The sequence below is a fragment of the Mus musculus genome, chromosome 2, assembly GCF_000001635.26.
Source record: "Mus musculus strain C57BL/6J chromosome 2, GRCm38.p6 C57BL/6J".
In the NCBI taxonomy this organism is placed as follows: domain Eukaryota; kingdom Metazoa; phylum Chordata; class Mammalia; order Rodentia; family Muridae; genus Mus; species Mus musculus.
This window is the reverse complement of record NC_000068.7, coordinates 142,643,643-142,664,479: the sequence shown is the minus strand read 5'-3', so window position 1 is coordinate 142,664,479 and position 20,837 is coordinate 142,643,643. Positions and strand designations below refer to the sequence as shown.

At 41.9% G+C, this 20,837-nt stretch overlaps 1 protein-coding gene across 4 annotated transcripts in view; it reads left to right on the top strand.

Annotated features, from left to right (window-relative positions):
• Kif16b (kinesin family member 16B) overlaps positions 1-20,837 on the top strand; it is a 283,270-nt gene that overhangs the window by 237,130 nt on the left and 25,303 nt on the right. For all 4 annotated transcript variants that reach the window (XM_006498819.4, XM_006498818.4, NM_001081133.2 and 1 more), the window contains one exon: positions 15,969-16,052. In XM_006498819.4, coding sequence (XP_006498882.1) covers positions 15,969-16,052 — 84 coding nt within the window. The remainder of the gene's footprint in view (positions 1-15,968; positions 16,053-20,837) is intronic.

Here is a 20,837-nt window from a genome sequence, read left to right as displayed (position 1 = left end):
GGATACACCATCACACTGGAAAAGCAAGATTTGGGTCTAAAATCACTTCTCATGATGATGATAGAGGACATTAAGAAGGACATAAAAGCTCCCTTAAAGAAATATAGGAGAACATAGGTAAACAGCTAGAAGCGCTTAAAGAGGAAACACAAAGACCCCTTAAAGAATTACAGGAAAGACCCCTTAAAGAATCAAACAGGCAAATGAAATGAACAAAACCATCCAAGATCTAAAAATGGAAATAGAAACAATAAAGAAATCATGAAGGGAGACAACCCTGGAGTTAGAAAATCTAGGAAAGATCACCAACAGAATACAAGAGATAGAAGAGAGAATCTCAGAGGCAGAAGACACAACCGTCAAAGAAAATGCAAAATGCAAAAATCTCCTAACCCAAAACATCCAGGAAATCCAGGACACAATGAGAAGACCAAACCTAAGGATAATAGGTATAGAAGAGAGCTAAGATTCCCAACTTGAAGGGCCAGTAAATATCTTCAACAAAATTAGAGAAGAAATCTTACCTAACCTAAAGAAAGAGATGCCCATGAACACAAAAAAAGCCTACAGAACTCCAAATAGACTGGACCGGAAAAGAAATTCCTCCTGTCACATAATAATCAAAACACCAAATGTGCAAAACAAAGAATATTAAAAGCAGTAAGGGAAAAAGGTCAAGTAACAAAGGCAGACCTATCAGAATTACACCAGACTTCACACCAGAGACTATAAAATCTTGAAGATCCTAGATGCAACTCCATAGAGAGAACAACAATATCAACCAACCAGATCCCCTCCAGAGCTCCCAGGAACTAAACCACCAACCAAGGAGTATACATGGCTCCAGCTGCACATGTAGCAAAAGATAGCCTTGTCAGGCATCAATGGGAGGAGAGTTCCTTGGTCCCATGAAGGCTTGATAGATGCCCCAGTGTAGGGGAATCGAGGGCAAGAAGGAGGGAGTGGGTGGGTAGGTGGACGAGAGTGGGTGGGTAGGTGGAGGAGCACCCTCGTAGAAGCTGGGGGGGGGGGGCAGACAGGGGTTCCTGGGAAGGGTGGAAACCGAGAAAGGGGATAACATTTTAAATGTAAAAAATATTTAAAAAAAAAAAAAGAAAGGTCACTGTGTTAGAAAAATTGGGTTTTGTGCCTTCTGCTCTTCATTTGGTGCCCAGTGGGTACCAGTGGAGGGAAGAAAACAGAGATAGTCTTAGTCAGGGTTTCTATTCTTGCACAAACATCATGACCAAGAAGCAGTTGGGGAGGGAAGGGTTTATTCAGCTTACATTTCCACATTGCTGTTCATCACTGAAAGAAATCAGGACTGGAACTCAAGCAGGTCAGGAAGCAGGAGCTGATGCAGAGGCCATGGAGGGATGTTCTTTACTGGCTTGCTTCCCCTGGCTTGCTCAGCCTGCTCTCTTATAGAACCAAGACTACCAGCCCAGAGATGGTCCCACCCACAAGGGGCCTTTCCCCCTTGATCACTAATTGAGAAAATGCCTTACAGTTGGATCTCATGGAGGCATTTCCTCAACTGAAGCTCCTTTCTCTGTGATAACTCCAGCTGTGTCAAGTTGACACAAAACTAGCCAGTACAGAAATGAGGTTATTTAATTCATATGTGGACCTTCAGTTTGTGCTTATAGAACCATTTCTCACCTTCATTTTCCAAGTAATTTCCCCAAAGCAGCACCAAATAAAGATGAGAAAAGAAACTAGCTATTGGCCTCATATTTGTGTTGGAGAGATATTGACCATCCATCACTGCAGTGTATTCTAAATGGTTTATATCCAGCATCCCACGGATAGTACAAAAAATTGCAGATGTACTCACTTCCAAAATTATAATGCTACCAACCGTAGCCACGGGAATATCCAGTAAGCTTTCAATGAATTCAGTTTTACAAAGCTGTCAGCCTCCTTGAATCTTTAAATAGCAAATAGCTATGTAGTCAAAAATAGAAGCTTTCTGACCTGCCCTGTTATCATCCAAGTCCCAGGTAGCCAACTGAGTGGTTTACACCACGCCATTCTCTTGGCTTGGTGAATAGTTGGTGTTAAAGTCACTGCTTACAAGATAAGTAGAGAAAGAAAGACCTGAATTCAGAGAAACTGGATTGCCTTGGGATGGTTTTCTAAAATATATGGAAAGAGACCCTAGACTAGCAAATCCTGACTTTGTAAATTTTATGCAGGATCCATATGTTTATGTTTATGTAGTAACACAGCAGCCTCCTCTGGATGGGCTCTTTAGCTCCTAATTAAGATACCACCTGCTTTTCCCTTCATGCCCATCTTGGCAGCCCTAGTTGAATGTTCAGTTTCATAGGTCTCTAATGCTATTTAGTGAGAGCCAGTAACCAGTGAGAGAGTGCCTTGACTCTTTGTCTCAGCATTAACGACAAAGATAGGCCACAGCATGAACAGTAAAGAACTCCTGAGTCCCTAGAGATGTGGGCTTGTGTTGTCCTGTCTTCTGTAGCAATGAAAGATAGATAGGTTACAACTAGAAACTATTTTCAGAGTATGAAATCTACATTCTAAGGGGCCTTCATGACTGAGCAACCCATGTGTTTACTTTAGAAATAAGAAGTCAGTACTCAGACAGAAATCAGTTAAAAGTCATACAAAGAACTTTAAATGAACATGGTTTATGTGTGCTGATTGTTCGACTCATGTTCATCCTGTGTCTCCCTCTCGGTTTCTGTATTTACTAAACAAGAGAATAGTTGCATAATTCTGTAAATGAGACAAAATGTCACAAAATTAATTTTTAAACATTTGCTCATAGCAATTCCCCATGGACTACTAACTTAGATGACCAGGAATTGTGCCCTTTTCTTTGAATGTCAGTACAGTGACAAGTTCTGGCCTATTTCAGACCTAGAAAGAGATAATTAACATCATAGCAAGAGGTGGGAAATGCAAGCATTGAACTGAATCTAACTTATTTATTCTTGAAAACACAGTATTTAATATTCACAGATCTGACTGTATTTCTTACTTTCAAAAATTACTGTAACATACATGAATGTTATCAGTCTGTCTTCACTGGTTCACGCCTGAATGAAATTGACACCAGCATAGGGAAGAGTGAGACTGTGTATGTGGGAAAATTAATCTCTATACCAAATATAGCCAGAAGCCATGCCACCCTGTCTACATTTCTAAGCCCACTGCCTCGGTGTTGCAGCATTTTGGAGAGATGAGAGCAGTTTGTGTTAGTGACTTGTACTCCTTGGGATGTTAACTGAGCCACCCACGGGTCTTGCCTTGCTCTCCTGCAGTAGGTGGGTCACAAGGGTCAGCATGTGCCAGAGTCTGAGAGGGCCTAGATTCATAAATCTTGTGTGCAGTGGGTACAGGCCACCCCATCAGAGGTCTGCAGGTGGCCCCGTACTCCCGAAAGGCTGCTGCTTCATGCCACTAACAAATCAAACCTGGGAGAGAATTGCTTATTTGTTTGTGAGTGTATTTCTCAGTGACAGCTGTTCCTATAAGGCCTTGGGAGCTGCTATTTTGAGTAGTCAAAAATGCTTCCTTCTAGTCAGCTGTGAGAGTTATGGCAACCTTTCGATGAGTTTTCTTTATTTGCATTTCTCAAAAGCTGGGGCGGCTGAAATTTATAGCCATAAGCCTGCAGGGTGTGGCTGTTTCAAAAGCTGCCAGTTTTATGCAGGTAGGTTTCTTTGTAAATGGCAAACTGGAGTTGACTTCACCAAGGAAAGGGCCACATTCCATTTTTCCCTGCAGTCTTTAAAACTTGAATGCTAGGTGGGTAGCTTAATGTAGCTGACTAGGAAATAAAGAATGGACATACACATGTTCATAGAAGTCACTTGATTTCCTTGTACTAGTAAGAACTCCACAACTTTTTTAGTGTTCAGTTTTTCTTTGGTGATTCAGCTTTATCTGCTTTATTGTTAAAAAAAAAAATCACAAAACATAAGCTAAGCTTTTCATTACTTATTTCCTACATTTTAGGCTGCCATTATTTCTATCTGAAGTAATAATGATGCCACTCACCTAACCCCACTCTCTCTGTTACCTCCAAGATGTTCTGGACTCCAAACTCAAAAGTGGACTTGGCCAGGAGGGGAAAGCTTTTAATAGAAGCAGACTTTTCTATTACATTTAGCTTGCCATTCTGATGGCAGCAGGCTGGCCAACTGTAACAAACGTTGAGTCCTGAGTTGGAGTCTGATGACTTTGAAGAAAATTAGACTAGGTGTATTCACTGGGAATCAGAAAGAGAAAAGTTAAAACCATCATACAAATGAAATGTCCACTCTGATCAGTAAGAAATGTCATGGTTTAACAGAATTCTGGTTTTATATCTACTATGCATACAGATGAATGTAGATATAGCTACTTGATGTTTATAGCCTTCTAAACTGGAGTTACATAGCACATAAAGTGTCTACGCTAGTTCTGTGTGACTGTTAATCATTTTACTCTCATGAATATTCTTCGCACAGCACTGTTTTGAACCCGACACATGCAGTTGTGTTAGTTGACTAATCAGAGCAAAGCTGCTTACTTGATTTGGGGATTCTTCATGTACTAAGAGAAAGACAAATTCCATGAGAAGTCAGTAGGCCTCCATATATTAATTTCATTTTCCTAATTTTCTTCCTTTTGTCTCTAGAATGTTTTATTGACTGAATTGCAAAGCAAGTTTTTGTTATTATTTCTCTCAGACCAAAAAAGAAAAAGTGCTATTTTAATCTTCATCTGTTTCCAGTGTTTTGCTCTGCATAATCAAATTTCATAATTATGCAAAGTAGGCCATAGAGCTGTTGTTAAAATTTCTTCCAGCACTCTCTAGCCTATCATATCTCCCACAAACACCCAATTTATTTGACCTCAGTCATCATTTTTAACTTTAATATCCAATTTTCCCAGAAGAGCTCAAATGCCTCTTCACCATTTCCCACTCCTGCTGGGAGGCCAGCGGCTATAGCCGGAAAGGATGCCATTTTGAGAGTTTTCTCATGAATCCTGAGTCACCATTTGTGACTGTCCTTCTTCTGTTTTATAACCTCTCAAAAACTAACACGTTCCATTATTATATTGGGCTTCATTCTCACTCACATCTGAGCCTCACTTGAAGTGAGAATGGTATGAAAGTTTTAAGGGAAGTAAGATGCACTCCTTGAGAGCAATACAGTGTAGCCAAGATAATAGGTAAACCCCTCCATGTGTCTGAAGTGTCCCTTGTAGCTCACTGTGGAGAGATTTTAATCACCAGCACTAGAGTTCCAGGGTTTCAGCAGAGTGGAAACATAAATATCTCTGCTCAGTTCCTTGACTGGAACAGAGGATGAGACCAGGAACTAGAATGTTCTGCAAGTTGCTCTCAATTGTATAACCTGTGATTGGCTGAGCTAGGATTTGCAACCCAATTGCGCCAAATCACAGGTTATTAAAAGAAAAAAAAAGACATATAGTGTTCATTTAACCATTCCTTTAAACTTACAAAAAGAGTAATCATTTTTTATTGTTTCTATAAAAGTGACGCATGCTCATTTATAAAAATTGTGCATGGTATAAGAAATAGAAGAAAACAACAGGTTACCCAGTCATTCTGTAACTATAATGAATGTTCCTACCTAATGAGTACTATTTTAATTTTGAAAATGTATAGGCAAATATATGGATAGATATAAAAAGGAATTAAAGAAAATGGACCAAAAGAAGGAAACATGATGCTTTTAAATATTATGTTTATTCTAGATCTACTGTTTTAAATACAAGTATTCAATTGAATTTTACTTGCATTTAATACAAGTGAAAGCAAAACTGAAGAAATTGTTGAACTTTAAAGTGTCTCTGCCATGATATATAAGTCCTCTAAAACTAGTGTGACTTCAAGAAAAATGATTATTAAAAAATTAGTGCTAAAGTTTTCAAGTATCATGTTTGTGTCTGCAAATTATCAGTTGACTGTCCTAAAATAAATAGGATTCGTTTACGCCCACCTCCCAGATTCTCACGTTATCATTTCTAAAGAGTATCAGGACATGTAATATTCACATTCTTTTGCAATGAACCTTTGGTAAAAACCTATGTATGTGTTTTAATAGAGTTAAATGATCTTTACCCTGGTCCCCTACTTCTGAGATCTTCTTAGGCTATTTCTTGGCTTTTATGGTCATTGGATATTCTTATGTAGTTATACCTTGATGTCTTTCACCTTCTTTCTTACATGTTTGAAGGTGCCTCTCAATGGCTTTGTCCCTCCCTGCCATATGCTAGGGGGATTTTTTTTCCCTCCCTCCTTGACAGTGAAAAGCTAGTTGAGATCCTAGAACTTAAATTCCTTGAGACTTGACCCCTAGAACTAGCCCCACTCAGACCTCCTAACAATTATACAAGGCTGTGCTGAGCTTGCAGCCACTCCTGTCATAGAGTTGAAGGCTCCAGCATCCATGTGTCCAGTTTGGGGTCAGTGACATGACATGTGACTTTACTTCTCTGCTGGATCTAAGTTGGCTTGTTGATTTTTGGGCTAGCACTTTTCCTGTGTGGGTGTAGAAGCAATACCTTTTCAAGTTTCTTACATATAGGATCAGAAACCATAAGCCTCACTGTGGAAGGTTAGCATTAGGATAGCACAATCTGCACCGCTAGCCAACATGGGTCTACTCTTGTTGACCACAGCCTGCACCTTTCCCTCCTAGGATCCATCTACAATGCTATACTTACTGCACTTACTCCTTATTGCCCTTGTACTTGCCTTTGTATTTAATGCCTACAACACTGGTCAGGAATTTTACAGAATGTTCTCAGCTGAGATTTCTGTCATTTCCTCCTGATTGGCTGAAGGCTGTAGATTGAGGAGAGGCAGAGGTGAGGAGTGATGTCTCAGGCATCACTTCCTATCACTCTGACCCATCACCACTGGCAGTGACCTGATCACCTGTTCAAGGTTTCTCTACTGTAAAGTTTCTTGCCCTCCAGGCCTTCCCACATACTTCCCTCCCTTGTGTTCTTTGGATCAAGTCACTGCAGTCACTGTGTGCCTCAGGAGTGGGGAGAGAGGCTGCACTTCCCTAAGGATCCAGCATCTTCACAGATCGTGTCAAACTGTGCATGGAGCTTCCTTATCTATTCTTCCCTTTTGGTTTGTTTAATCAATTAATCATTACTTTTATTTATTTATTTATTTATTTTTGGTTCTAGACCAGTGCTGTTATTTTCCGTGTTTTGTACTTCAGCTGCCTCCAGCAGTGTTCCTCAAAGTGACCCTGCTGTGGTTTTGAGTTCTTCAAGGTCATCTGTGTCTTCTCTGCCCCAGACCTAAAGCAAGCCACTTCTCCAGGGCAGACTTGTTTTTCCATCCTTTGTTTCTCAGTCTGCAGGCCATATGTTTCTTTGGACTTTTTTTCCTAAGACATGATCTGTATGGCACATATGTGACTGAATACTCACTTGTCTGAGTTCTCCCAGTCATTTGGCTATTCATTCGGTCCTATGTGTTTGTTTATCATCTGACATTTATTTATGTTTTCTCTAACACCACCCAAAGCCATGACCTTTTTTTTTTTTTTTGGCAAAATGCCATTATACAGATGTTCTAGAGAGAAGGAAAGCAGTAGGTGAAGGTCTACCAAAGTAGCTTAGAACTTCTTTAAAAATGTTCCCTCTCTCCTTCCTCCTTACCTCTCCCTCTCCCTTCTTCTCTTCCTCCCTCTAAGGTATTCAGGACAGTAAGATCACTGTTTGTGAGTGATAGAGCTTCAGGCCTGCCCTATGGCCCTTTCTTTATCTAGCATCCGAGAGATCTAGGCTTCCATGGACTCTTGTTCCTGAGCCTTGCCTGCTTCTGCCTCTCAGAGGGCATTCTGTATCCAGATATATAATCTTTTATATGCACATGTATCCAGATATATAATCTTTCATTGCTGTGTGGCTGTAGTACCTGAGGGTGTGGGTGATTGCATTCACGGTGGTTTGCCGTCTCATGAGGTGGGTAGTGAGGTATGATGAACAAGCTTCTGGGTGACTTCTATACCCTGCTCTCTCCTTGGGGTGGAAACTCTGCAGGTGGCTTCAGGTGTGGCAGTCCCCTGCATTACAGACAGTTTTTTACTATTTGTTCCTTGTTGTTTGTAGCATTTTATGAGGAGGTAATGAAGGGCACATAAAGCCATGTGTCCTCTTAGCCAGACCCATTCTGCTCACTGTCATGGATTCTAGAAGTTGGTCTTAGACCTGTTGTGTTTTCAGCATGTGACTCTGTACTGCACAGGGGAAATGCCATGTTTGTTCTTCATGAAGCCGTCTAGAAAAAAAGTGGGACTCTCCCCTGGGTACCAGATGCCAAATATCTCCAACATTTTATATGAATCAGCCATATATGCCAAGTCCCCATAAAAATCAGTTGTCATGAGGACAATAGAACTTCAGAGACTTTAATTTTTTAAAATACGGGACACTGATATTCCCTTGTCAGGGGTTACAAAGGGAAGAAAGTGGAGCCAATACGCATTTTTTTTTCCTAACAGGATTTCTCATGAGTGTGGGAACTAAAAGGGGGCTGGGGAAGGAAGGAGAAGGGAGGATAGCCCACGTCCGGCCAGAGTTCCTCCTATGCTCTGGGCAGGCGGACGTGGGAGGGCTGCCGGTCGCTTTCTACTCTGTCCCAGATGGGCATCTAAGCCACGGACCCCACTCAACGGGGGGTGGACAAGGGGAAGCCCCCAAAACCAAGGGGCCCTGGGGCGACACCCTGTTGCCCCGGGGTTATGGGAGAGAGGGCTGAGGGAGAGAGGTTCCCATGCAGGTAAGAGTAAGGGCAGATGAACAGAGACAGTCTACCACTGACTCGACTCGATGTGGGGGGGGGGGGTGAACTAGGGGCAGCCCCCGAAACCAGGGGGCCCCGGGGTTATGGGAGAGAGGGCAGAGGGATGTGGGGAAAGAGGGGGAGGGAAAGAGTCCATGTCCGGCCAGAGCTCCTGTGCTCTGGGCAGGCAGAGGTAGGAGGGCTGTCAAATGCTTTCCACTCGGCCGAGTGGGCATCTAAGCCACTGACCCCACTCGACGGGGAAGGGGTGGTGAACAAGGGCCAGCCCCCGACCGTGGGCCCCAGAGTGTCACCCTGTAGTCCCGGGGTTATGGGAGAGAGGGCTTAAGGAGAGAGGGTCCCACACAGGCGAGACTAAGCACAGCGGGCCTTGAGTCCAGGAGATAGTCTATGGTTTTAGAGCTTTATTATAGAAAGGCAGGAAGAAAGAGAGACAGTAGAGAGAGAGAGACCTGCCATGGCCAAGAGGAGAGAAGGGGGGAAGGGAGAGAGAAGGAGAAAGAAAGGCTAGAGAGGAAGAGAGAGAGAGGAGAGAGGAGAGTAAGAGGAGTAAGAGCAAGAGAGCAAGAGGAATGAGAGAGCGAGGTGGGACCAAGCAGCCCCTCTTATGATATACTGCTATCTATTCTGTTTCTAGGTAACTGGGGAGGACTCTAGCCTAAAGGTCAGAATCTTGGGACATTTCTCTTGTGAGGACTGAGGGGGCGGTAACTTGAACTGTATCCAGGGTTCCAAGAGACATGAGAGAACTCCTTCCATCCCATGTAGATGAATTTTCATCACCAGGTCCCGGGGTTCACCATCTTAGCTCAACTGGAGACCAGACTGTCTGTGCATAGCCCAATGCCCCACACATGGGAACCAAATCTAGAATGTCTACTAAGTTACACTGATGAGGCACTAAGAATTGTCCTGTGAAATACGGAGTGCTTGGTGTGGGGCACTGAGAAGGTTGGTCCAGTGAGAAGACTGGAAGTGGGTTTGAAGTTTTCTTTTTAGCATGAGGAACCAGGAAAAAAAAAAAAAAAGAAGAAAGTCCGGTGTTTGTGGATCATGAGTGGAGACTAGAAAGATCATCAGTGTCCTCCCTAACACTTCCATGCATTCCTAGTTTGACAGCAGGTCAACCCCAGGGCCCTTACCTGATTTGGGGGGTTATCAATTTATTTGAAGCAGAGGAGTCAACTCAGGTAAAAATAGCAGTAAGTATAGAAAACGGGTTTAGGAATGTGACTATAAAATGACATGAGGCTTGGGATGTGACTATATGTGACTATAAAAAGACATGAGGCTTAGGAATGTGACTATAAAATGACATGAGGCTCCATCCACAAGGTGCTATTGCAAGCCTGAGGACCCGAGTTCAGATGTCATTAAGCCACATTAAGAAATCGAGGCTTAGAAGCAAGTGTCTGTAACAGCATCTCCAAGGAGGCAGGCACAGAGGATCCATGGGACTGGTCTGCAATTCAGGCTAGCTGAGACAGTGAGTTCCAGGTTTAGTGAGATTCTCTCTCAACAGCTAAGGTAGAGAGTGTATGAGGAAAACACCTTTGCTGACATCCATATGTCCATTCACATGTGCACATGTACCCAGACACATGAACACATACAGAGATGTTCTACACACAACCACAGTAGTCCCTATTACTCACAGAGGACATGATCTAAACCCCCAGTGGATATCTTACCTCCACCTCCACCAAGTACAAATGTTCTGTATACTGTGTTTTTCCTATGCAAACCTACCTATGGTAAAGTTTATTTTATTCTGTAGTAAATGTTACATAGATGTGTACACACTCCCCATACTTGCCCCATTTCCAAATGCTACTCTGTAGAGCTTCCCAGCCTCTGCATACAGTTCTTACTTTCCTTTCCATATTAAGTAAGAGCCTTCACCTTTTCACTAAAAAGCATTTTTATAGATTTTTATTTGGCATATGCAAATTGTCACCATTACTCCTCTTTGATATTTCCCCATGTTTCCTTGAATATAAGCACAGCTGAGCTGCAGGTAGCTGCTGTGTGCCTAACAGGAGAGTAGTTTATCCAGAATGGACCCATGGATAGGATGGAGTAGGAAGCTAGGAGAGGGATAGGTGAAACTATGAAGAGTCAGGCCACAATACTCACTAAGCTCAGCTTGCTCCCTGGACCAGCTATCCCAACCCTCTTCAGCTGATTTCATATTTTAATGTTAGATTTTTTTTTTGTTAAAGATGCTGTGTGTGTGTGTGTGTGTGTGTGTGTGTGTGTGTGTATGTGTGTGTTTTCCTCAATGGTGGAAGGAAAATATATTCTTTTGGAGTTAATTAGTTGAGATAGATCAGATTAATAATTCAGCAATGGAGAATATTTTCACTCAGAAGATAGTCTGACTGGGATAAACTAGGTGACTCAGTCATGTTAAAACATCTGAATTTTACTCAGGGCTCAAATATTCAAATATTTGAATATCAAATATTCTTTAACAAAGTTGTCATTTTCATCTATTCTGCTGAACTAACACATAGCCAGGCCTAGACCCCCCCTGTTAATGGTCTCTAAAGGGGAGAGCTATGGCAGGCCCCTCTCTCCTAGAAGGAAGAGGTTCTTTCACAATGTAAGGACATTTTCCTGTGTATTTGACTTGTGTCTTTGACTTTCAGTATTGGTTTGTTTGGGCCTTAACTCTGCTACTAGGGCTAGAACCAACACCTTGAGTTTCTAAAATCAACTTTCCCTGTGCTTTCCTTCCTGCCTCTTCTAGTTTACATTGCTGTTACTGTAATGAAACCCTCTGACCAAAAGCAGCTTAGGGGAGAAGGGATTTATTTCAGCTTACACTTCTGAGTCACTGTTCAGCACTGAAGGAAATCAAGACAGGAACCGAAGCAGAAGCCAGGGAGGAATGCCATTTACCTCTGTGATCTCTGGCTTGTGCTCAGTTGCTTTCCTGTATAACCCTGGTATGCTTGCCTAGAGGCAGCTTTGCCCACAGTGAGCTAGACCCTTCAGCATTAATTAATAATCAAGACAGTCCTTCACAGGCATGGTTGTGATTCCCTCTTTGAATGACTCTAGGTTCAAATTGACGGCTGAAGCTAACCAAGACATTCTCCTTAGCTATGTGTCTGGGTAACTGGTGTTCTTATCTTCAGGTAGACAGTGTGTATTGATAGGGCATGAGGAGTGTATGTGCCCTGGAGTCTCCCTACAAGATGTCCATCAGCCTCTCTCCCTGATCGTTCCCCACGCATTGTTCTGGTGCTTCGGTGAGGTGTATGTCTTCATCAAGGATCTGTTGAGAGTTCCCATGGGAACTGTGGGAACTGTGGGTTGCTGCCAGCAGTCACGTGTACACAGCTTAGTACACTGATGGTAGAGCTACTCACTTTCATCCTTATCCTAGATCACCAGCGGCTTCAGAGCAGCGTCTTCCTCACTCCACAGACCTATTCACAGAATTGTATTGAGAAAGCTCAAGTCTGCCTTGACCTTTCTGTCACAGGAGCTGAGCCTTTCATGACTCTCTGAATAGGCCCTTGCTCTATGAGTATATATGTCTGGAAATCATTGAAAGTCTTTTCTTTCTAAATTCTGAATGTAAGTTTTTCCTAGAAGTTACACATAGTTGTTTCAGAGTCTGGATATTAGCAACACAAATGCTGAGCTCCACTTGAGGAAGGTAGCCCACTGAAAAACCTTGAGTATTACTGTTGCCTTACGCCAGCTGCCTGCAGCCCTTTCAGTGTGTCATTTCTGACTGACGATGTGAGGATACTATAAATAACTTTCCCTGTCAGAAATCACTTCACCTCGTAAGAAAATGACAAAACAACCAAGTGTGAAACATGCTGGCCAGGTTCTCGGCATCGCTGTCAGGGGGACACATGTGTAAGATGAAGTTGAGGTTGGATGGGTATCAGAAGACAGACTCTGGGGAGAGGCATGCTGTGCCAACAAAGCCAGACTATAAATAAACAAAGTTTGCTCCATGAAGTCACAAGTAGAGCAGACCGAGGGCCTGAAGACATGTAGCTATACTGTTTGCTTGTGCAGTGAATTACCAGACCTCGGAACAACTAATAATTCATGTGGCTTCCTTCCATTCAACATTCCTTGCTAAAGCTTCATAGAAGCTTGTCAAGTTCAATACCATTGTCCTTAGTGTTTCCCAAGAGAGAATATTTGGGTGGAAGGAAGTCCAGCTAGTTAGCTAGTTAAAAGGCAACCCGTCTCAAATTGTACCTCTCTCATCTTGTTGCCTCTAGCCTTTCACTCTGCCCTGAGGCACTTTCAAAGTTAAATGACAGAAACAAATCAGAGAATTTGTGGCAAAGGGAAAAAACAATCCTCCACCCCAAAAATTCTCTGCCCTGGCCTACAGACCGTATATGTGGAACTATCCACCCTCTTGACAGTTAGCTTTGGAAGGGAATGATAAAGTCATCAGTGGCACCAATATTAAGGGAAGAAAGAATCTCTAAAGAAAACACAATATCTTTATTCTAAAAAGGCAAAATGTATATAATTTCAGGATTAGCCACTTGGTACTGGATAACACCACTTGGTATTGGACTCTCCCCTGGGCAAAACTATTTCTTCAACTCTCAGCATTCCTTAGTTGCCTGTAGTTCCTTGTTTAGGGCTGAGGCCTCATGAGCCTTCACATTAGCAGGTTTCTGGTGGTGCCTTGCTTGGGCCTTACTTAGGCCTTGCTAAGGCAGCCATATTAATGAGACTATGGGCATAGCATCTTTGACATTTCTGGAAGATAAAATCTCATAGCAAAGTTCCTGTTCCTCTGGCTCTTACAATCTTTCTAATTCCTCTCCAGATATGGTCCTAGATAAGCCTTAGGTTCAGGAGCTGTGTTGTAGATGCACATGCATGTGCATACATGCATCCACACATATGTATGTACATACATGACAACACTTAAATAGTGGCCATGAGTTTTTGAGCAAAGGTGGTATGTAGCAAGGGTTGTGGGAAGAAAGGGGAGGGAGAAATTATATAATTATAATTTAATTTAAAAAAAAATTAAGGGGTAAACTAGTTGAATGGCCACTTAAAATAACAAGAGAGTCAGTTAGTAAAACCTCCTTCACAGCCTGCCCAGTAGTTTTACTTAAATTTAGCTGAGCGCATAGCATACCATGTGACCCAGCATTTCTTCTCTTCTAACAGTAGGACAAACAAAAGTACATGGATTTGTCCGTTAGTAGACCTAGGGGGAAATAGTCCTACCAGCACAGTTCACAAAATCTCCAAAGCAGAAACTAACAAAGAGCTCAAGAACTGCAACAGGAAAAACCAAACAAAAACAAAACAAAAGCAAGCAACAACAAAGACAAAAAAAGTTAGGTGAACAAGTTGTAGGAAGTTGGCATAACAAAATACTGAGCACCAACAGGGTCTGCAAACCATCCCGACATGCAACTGTCAATAGATCTTCTAAGCACAGTGCACAACAAAACGATGTAGACTCAAAAACCTTGTATGGTGCCTTTTGCACTAAGTTTGTAAATAGAACGAAACTCTACTAGCGTTGCAAGCCTGTAGGTCCAGTCAGAGGGGAGAAGCCAGAGGATTAGAGGTTCAACACTAGCCTCCAAAACATAATGCGTTCCTATCACAAAATGTTACAGGTGAAGACAGGACTGACTCACAACTCAGTGGAAGAACCTTGTCCATTTGCATGAGAGTCAGTGTCAGGACCTCCCACACAACATGAAAACAGAGCCATAGCTTGCTATTAGAAAAGTTGGGCTACTGCTTTTCCACCTAAGTGGGAAGAAGGAACTGCAAAGACTACTTCCTGGCACAGCATTGTTCATTTCTAGAATCAGGTGCTGGCTGCAGTATGCCCAGTTTGAACAGTAATCAAGTTTTTCTTTTATACATTGCACTTTCTGGTATTTCTAGCATATCTTATGGTGTTTGTAACATCTTAAATACACAGAAGCTAGTTTTTAATATTTTTAAGCTTCAGCTGTAGCAATATAAATTTAAATCATTGTAGTGATTTGCACAGGTATAAATTGGAGTTTTGTGGCCTATTGTGCCCTACTTTGTTGAAGAAATATTCATTTTTTTTCTCAATAATGCTTCATTGACTTCAATTTATCCACCAAAGGTAAGAAATAAGAAAACAGTGAATTCTACCCACAGCAGCAATTACTGCAGCTTAGCATCTATTCTTTCAAGGCAAGCCTGGCTTGTCAGGGTCTCACCAGATTATACAGTCCTTCCTAGCCTGGCCATATAATATAAGACTTACCTTATTATGATCTGTATGCCTTCAAGAAGAAGAAGATTAAAAAAGATGACTATGGGCTTTTAAGACACAGCTAGAGAACTAATTGCAAACCTTCATTTTGTAGGAAGTGTGATGGATTTAATGAGAGGCCCCCTTTCCCTTGCTAATCTTCATGTACACTAACCTAAAAGAAAATCATGTGGACTTTTTAGTGGACCTTAGTAATTGTCTAAGAAATAGTTTACAAAGTGATGAAGCAGTTTATAGATAGTTTTCAAATTCTCATCTCCATTGAAAAGTAATAATTGTATGGGCTTAGTGCTTACATTACATAGCAGAATCAAAATATAAATAAATAAATAAATAGTATGAGGGCTCCTGACAAAAATTGCCCCGTTCCCCCACGAGGCTGCGTTAGAGGATCACTTGAGTTCAAGAGCAGCCTGAACTGTATACTTAACTGTAGGCCAGCGTAAGCTTTAGGGTAAGACACGATTTCAGAAAAGCAAAAGTAACACATATACACACTCACTAGTGGGTTAGGCCTCAGCTGCATCCCACAGGCACCCGGGCTAGTGTCATTTAGGGCTTGTCTGTTTTATGGAAAATGCTACATGACATGGAATCTGATATTTAGAATGTATTGTTCAAAATCACACACACACACACACACACACACATACACACATACACGCACACACGTTTTCTCACTTGATACTGAGGAATCTAATCCAAAATTGCCTAATCTCTTCAATGTTGATGGCAGCCCAGGGAAAGACCTACCACCTTTAAATTTTAAGCTTCTCTCTTCACTCCATAATAGGGATACTAAATAAAAGTTTAATTAAAAATAGGCAAAAGTTCATTGGTATGGCCTTAATATATCTCGTGAAATCTGCATTCCAGCTCGCTGCTCTTGAATTCCCCCCAAAGAAGCTGTTTGGAAACAAAGACGAGCGGGTAGTTGCTGAGCGGCGGACACACTTAGAGGTAAGAGAGCAAGCTTTTCACCTCCCTGTGTAGAAAAATCCACCATCTGAATGATTGGCAAGAGCAGCTCCTGTTAGGCCCTTTGTCTTTATTGGCAACTGTGAAGAGCTGCTTCGTTAATGCAGGAGATGGCAGCGGGGTGGTGGTATGACTTGATTTCAAATCAGGTCCTTAGCCCCCTCTGGTTTGGCTAGCATCTTTCTGATTTTGAAGAAGACACCCTTGTTCTGAGAGTTAGGACACAGTGTGTGAGCGAGCGCTACATTCTCCCCTCAGCCAGATGGCATGCAATGTAGGATGAGAGCACAGAGCTTGCTGAAGAAAACTTGGAATTAATTAACCAAACTTACAGTATGTCGTCATTGTTGCTTTTTCAAGAGCTTTGGGAGGGAGAAGTTTCGGACCTATTTTAGTCCTAGTTCAGAGTCTTTGTATTTATTTTAACTTTATCTGCCAAGCTAGCTACACATAGATCCCAGTTTAACACAACCTGTTTTTGTGACTGCCTTGTGCCAATACCCATAGCTGACTGTTGTCTTCAGTTTGTGGCTTCACCAGTATACAGTTGATTATATTTTGTTAAAATCTGACTGCTTTTACCAGAGTAACTCCAGGATACCCTCAAAGCTCCCTTTGTTGTGACTTTGTTGGGAATAGTCACATGACTTATTATAATATAATCCTATCAGAACAGACCGTTCTAATGGGTGACTTGAAATGTAAAAGTTTGGGGATGGTATTGTTCCTCTGGACTGCCAAGTTGAACATGGCTGCCTGTGGGCTTCACTTGGTGTCAGTGAACCAAAATGTAGGGAATTGCCTTAAGCTGCTCTATCTAGAAGGGTCCTATGAGAGCCAAGGGGAGACATGGAGAAATGAAGCAGTGAGTTGTTCTAAGAGAAGGCACATTTCAGTGAGGAGCCATGCTTCCGGAATCTGCAGATGCACTGCAGCTACACATTTGAAGAAGTCCTGAGACCAGAACGACTGGGCTCTAGCAGGACTGTGAGGGACTCCCAAACTTACCCTGTGAAGCATAGACTCATGAGAAGAATTAGCCTTCAAGGACGAGGTTATTTTTGTGAGTCTGCCTGGTTTTACAGTGCTTATGTTAAGTGCTTATAAGATTCAAACAAACAAACAAACTTAAATAACACTTATAGGAGTAATGAATTTTTTTTTCTCTGAACTTTAACTGCCTTGACTAAGTAGCCTCATCTTTAATGAAAACATGGAGAATGGTGAGTTGCAAACTTGTTTTAAAATTTGATTATTGCCTGTTATGGCTATTGCCATTTCCAGCTTCCCAGACGTGATGGCATTCACACGAGGCCAGCACTCCCACACAGATGGCTCAGTTCAGGAACAGAACTTGGAGGTGTTTGCTTTCTATTCCAAGTGCACAAGACTCACTCTTGTGTTTTGTGTTTCTTGTGTTGCGTGGTGTTTTCTCTTGTAGTCCACATTTGTTCCTTCAGTGTCTCCTAGCGAGGGGTGTGTAATCTTTTGACATTCTGACATGATTTTGCCATCTCAAAGTGATCAAGATCCCAACATCCACTTGAAGGTTATGTCCTCAGTCACCCTACTTGTGCTCACTAGGTTCCACTTTCACAGACTCTACCTACCAGGAACGCCAAAGTAGAAGCTAAGTCTTTAACACATGTGTCTTTGTAGACACTTACCCTGACCACAGGACTGCATATATAACATGCGTTCCTTTGGTTGCCTGGGACTGTTCAGTACTGGTGCTTTTACAGAGTGTGTCTCCTATCTTGGGGAAATAGGCACTTGTGTTAGAAGATAAATGTGTTTCACCTAAAACTGAATGGTAAATCTTAGAGTGTTATCTTCTCTTCAAGAAGCAAGTATAATTCACCTTCACTTTAATAGAAAATTAATATAAGATCCGTGCATTAATTTCCTGTAGATATTGAGACTTTTCATTTGATCTTCTACTATCAGAAGTCACTACTTGAGTTAGTGTATTTTTATATGAAAAATCAGAGTTACTTTCCATTAACTGCTTATGATTTAACTCAACAAACATTTATTTAATTTTTCTCCCATGCTGGACCCAGTACTGAGTGCTATGTAGAATGACATATTTTATCCCTCTAAGAACATATGCTTAAGTTTCCCTATTAAAATTTATCTGGAGATGTCACAGATACACGAACACATAAAGAAAAGTGAACTTCAGTTAGACCCATATCTATAATATCTGTATTACATCTGATATCTATAATAATGGCTTAAAATGAGTTAATATTATTAAAATTCAAAAATACAGTTTTATAATTGCAATAACTTTGATACAGCTATATAGATGGTGATTTTTAGTGAGTTTTATTGTGTATAGCAGTTTTCCAAGTTATAAAAGTTGTCTTTTAAAATAATGACTTCATAAAATGCTGGATAGGAATGAAAAGCCATGATGAGAGCTGTTTCAGAGGTGGATTCCATACATTGGAAAGATTAGTTGTGTGCCTTGTGCTTGGAGACTAGGACTGTAGCATGTAACATACTGCATCAGAAAATATAGGCATAGGAAAAGATGTTAAGTGATGGAATATCAGCTTGACTCCAGGAACCTAAGTGATAAAGCTATAATGCCTCCATCCAAACAACTTTGCCTGGCAACACGTGTTCATAATTAGAGCCCGTTTTACATAATTTCCCCCTGTAAATGATTCACATACACATTCAGATGCTTCCTGGAACTTTTCTTCACAAAGAAACGTAGAATCTTAAAAATATTTCTAACTTGAGTGAGTCTTTCCATTGCTGCCTTCCTGACCAAGCTGGAACCAGTTTGGTGTGTACAAAGATAAACCTTGCCTTTAAGCAGTAGAGTTCTGGACACTTCTTCTCCAGTCCTTAAAACAGCAAGGAGCTAAGTTATCTGATAAGGTAGTGGAGGGAAAGGGGAATGAGTTCTCTGTTTCCAGGAAGGAGGGAGGGAGGGAGGGAAGGAGGAAGAGAGGAGGGAGGGTAGATGGGTGGATTGTAGTTTTGAAGCTAGACTTTGTAAATACTGGGCTGAATGTCACCAACTGCCACTGTTGCTACTCAAGAGTGCTAGGGAATTGACTGCTCTCCCACAAGGCCTGCTTTCTAACACTTGCTATCTACTAAGTGCTTCCGATTGTGTCCTGCCAGTTACTCCTTGTGGGAGCTTGGGAAGGGAGCTCTTTTGTCCTCCTTATTCACAGGTGAGGAATTGTGCCTTGAGAGGGTAAAGTTCCCACAGCTAGTAAGGAAGTGGTAGAGCCTCGGCTCACTCTCAGCATGGCTTCCAGAGCAGGCCTCGGTCACTGAGCATCCAGTCTTTCCCTATAAAGGAGTGTTACTTAGGGATAAATTCAGGACTATTACAAGGTTATCCAAGCACTGCTGCCTATCTTTTTTTCTCTGAAGTGTCATTCCATCCATGTAAATTAGAAGCACACCGTCCTCACCCTATAGTGTTCTGATGCTGAAGAAGCTCATTATCACTCCTGTCTTTGTGACTGTGGTGGCTAGCGTTGTCTACATGACAAACCTAGAACATTCCGGGAGGCCCTCTAAGCATGCCTTTAATTACATTACTTGAGGTAGAAAGACCTGCCCACTGTGGGCCGCACCATTTCCTGGCTGGGATCCTGCTCGCTGTTGAGATGGAGGGAGGCAGCAGCATGCCTTCAGCCTTCTCTGCGTCACCCTTACTGTGCACATGATGTGTCAGCTGCTCCAAGCCCCTGCCATCTTCATTCTTTGCGGTGGAACTGTGAGCCATAATAAAGCTTTTATTTATTTATTTATTTATTTAGGAGTGTCTTTTGTCAGAGCTTTGGATCACAGCAATAAGAAAAGAAACATAGACAGTGGCCATGGCAGGGAGATTGCATTTGGTTATGGTCTCACATGTTTCTGTTGGAGGGAAGGCATGTATTGTGATTGCTGACTTACTCTGTGGCGAAGAAAGTTTCCAAATCTTGATTGTTTACAGTTTTATTTATTTTTTTAAAGATGTGGCACATGCTTCCCATGGAGATTTATTCGTGTTTTGTGTCTTCACACACCCTTTGTGCTAGCTGTCCCTGCTGTACCCCTTCCTTACGGTCTCCTTATTCCCATCCCCACATAAACCCTCTGAACCCCACTGTTCTCGGGGCAGACTCTTAAGCTACATGCAAGCAGCAGGCATGGCTGATTAAATTCTCCATCTTCCCTGATCCTTCACATGTGCCTCACCTCTGCTGAGTTCCCAGAAAACCTGCCCAAGTTAGCTTCCAAATTCATGAGATTTTGTTGTTTCCTTTTTGTTAATTGATGAGAGGTACATTTTAGGTTATGAATTTCAGAGAACATACTTTCTACTTGAAAACATTTCTGCTAATCATTCTAATAGTCTGTCAATTCAGGGCATAACTGTGATGAAAGAAATTTCTCAAATTCTCTAAAACTTTAAAGTCTTCAAGAGGAATAGAACCACCTTGGGAGTAAGAGCCTGAGAAGTTTCTAGAAACTTTTCTTCAGTGTACAGGCAGCAGGCATTTTCATTCCCTTAATTAACACACTAGCAAGGTGGGCTAAAGTAGCTACGAGCATGGGCCTAAAGTGCAGCATCCAGCCCTTGGTCCTCAGTGGCTAGTCATTGCCTCAGTTCCCGCATCTGCAAAATGCTGCCACACCATCTCTGCACTTACACCGAGGGAAACGGAGCATGTGCGCAGAACACAGAAGCTGCTACAGAGATAAATAAAACACCCAAACATGGTGGCTGGTGCAATGGGTATGAAG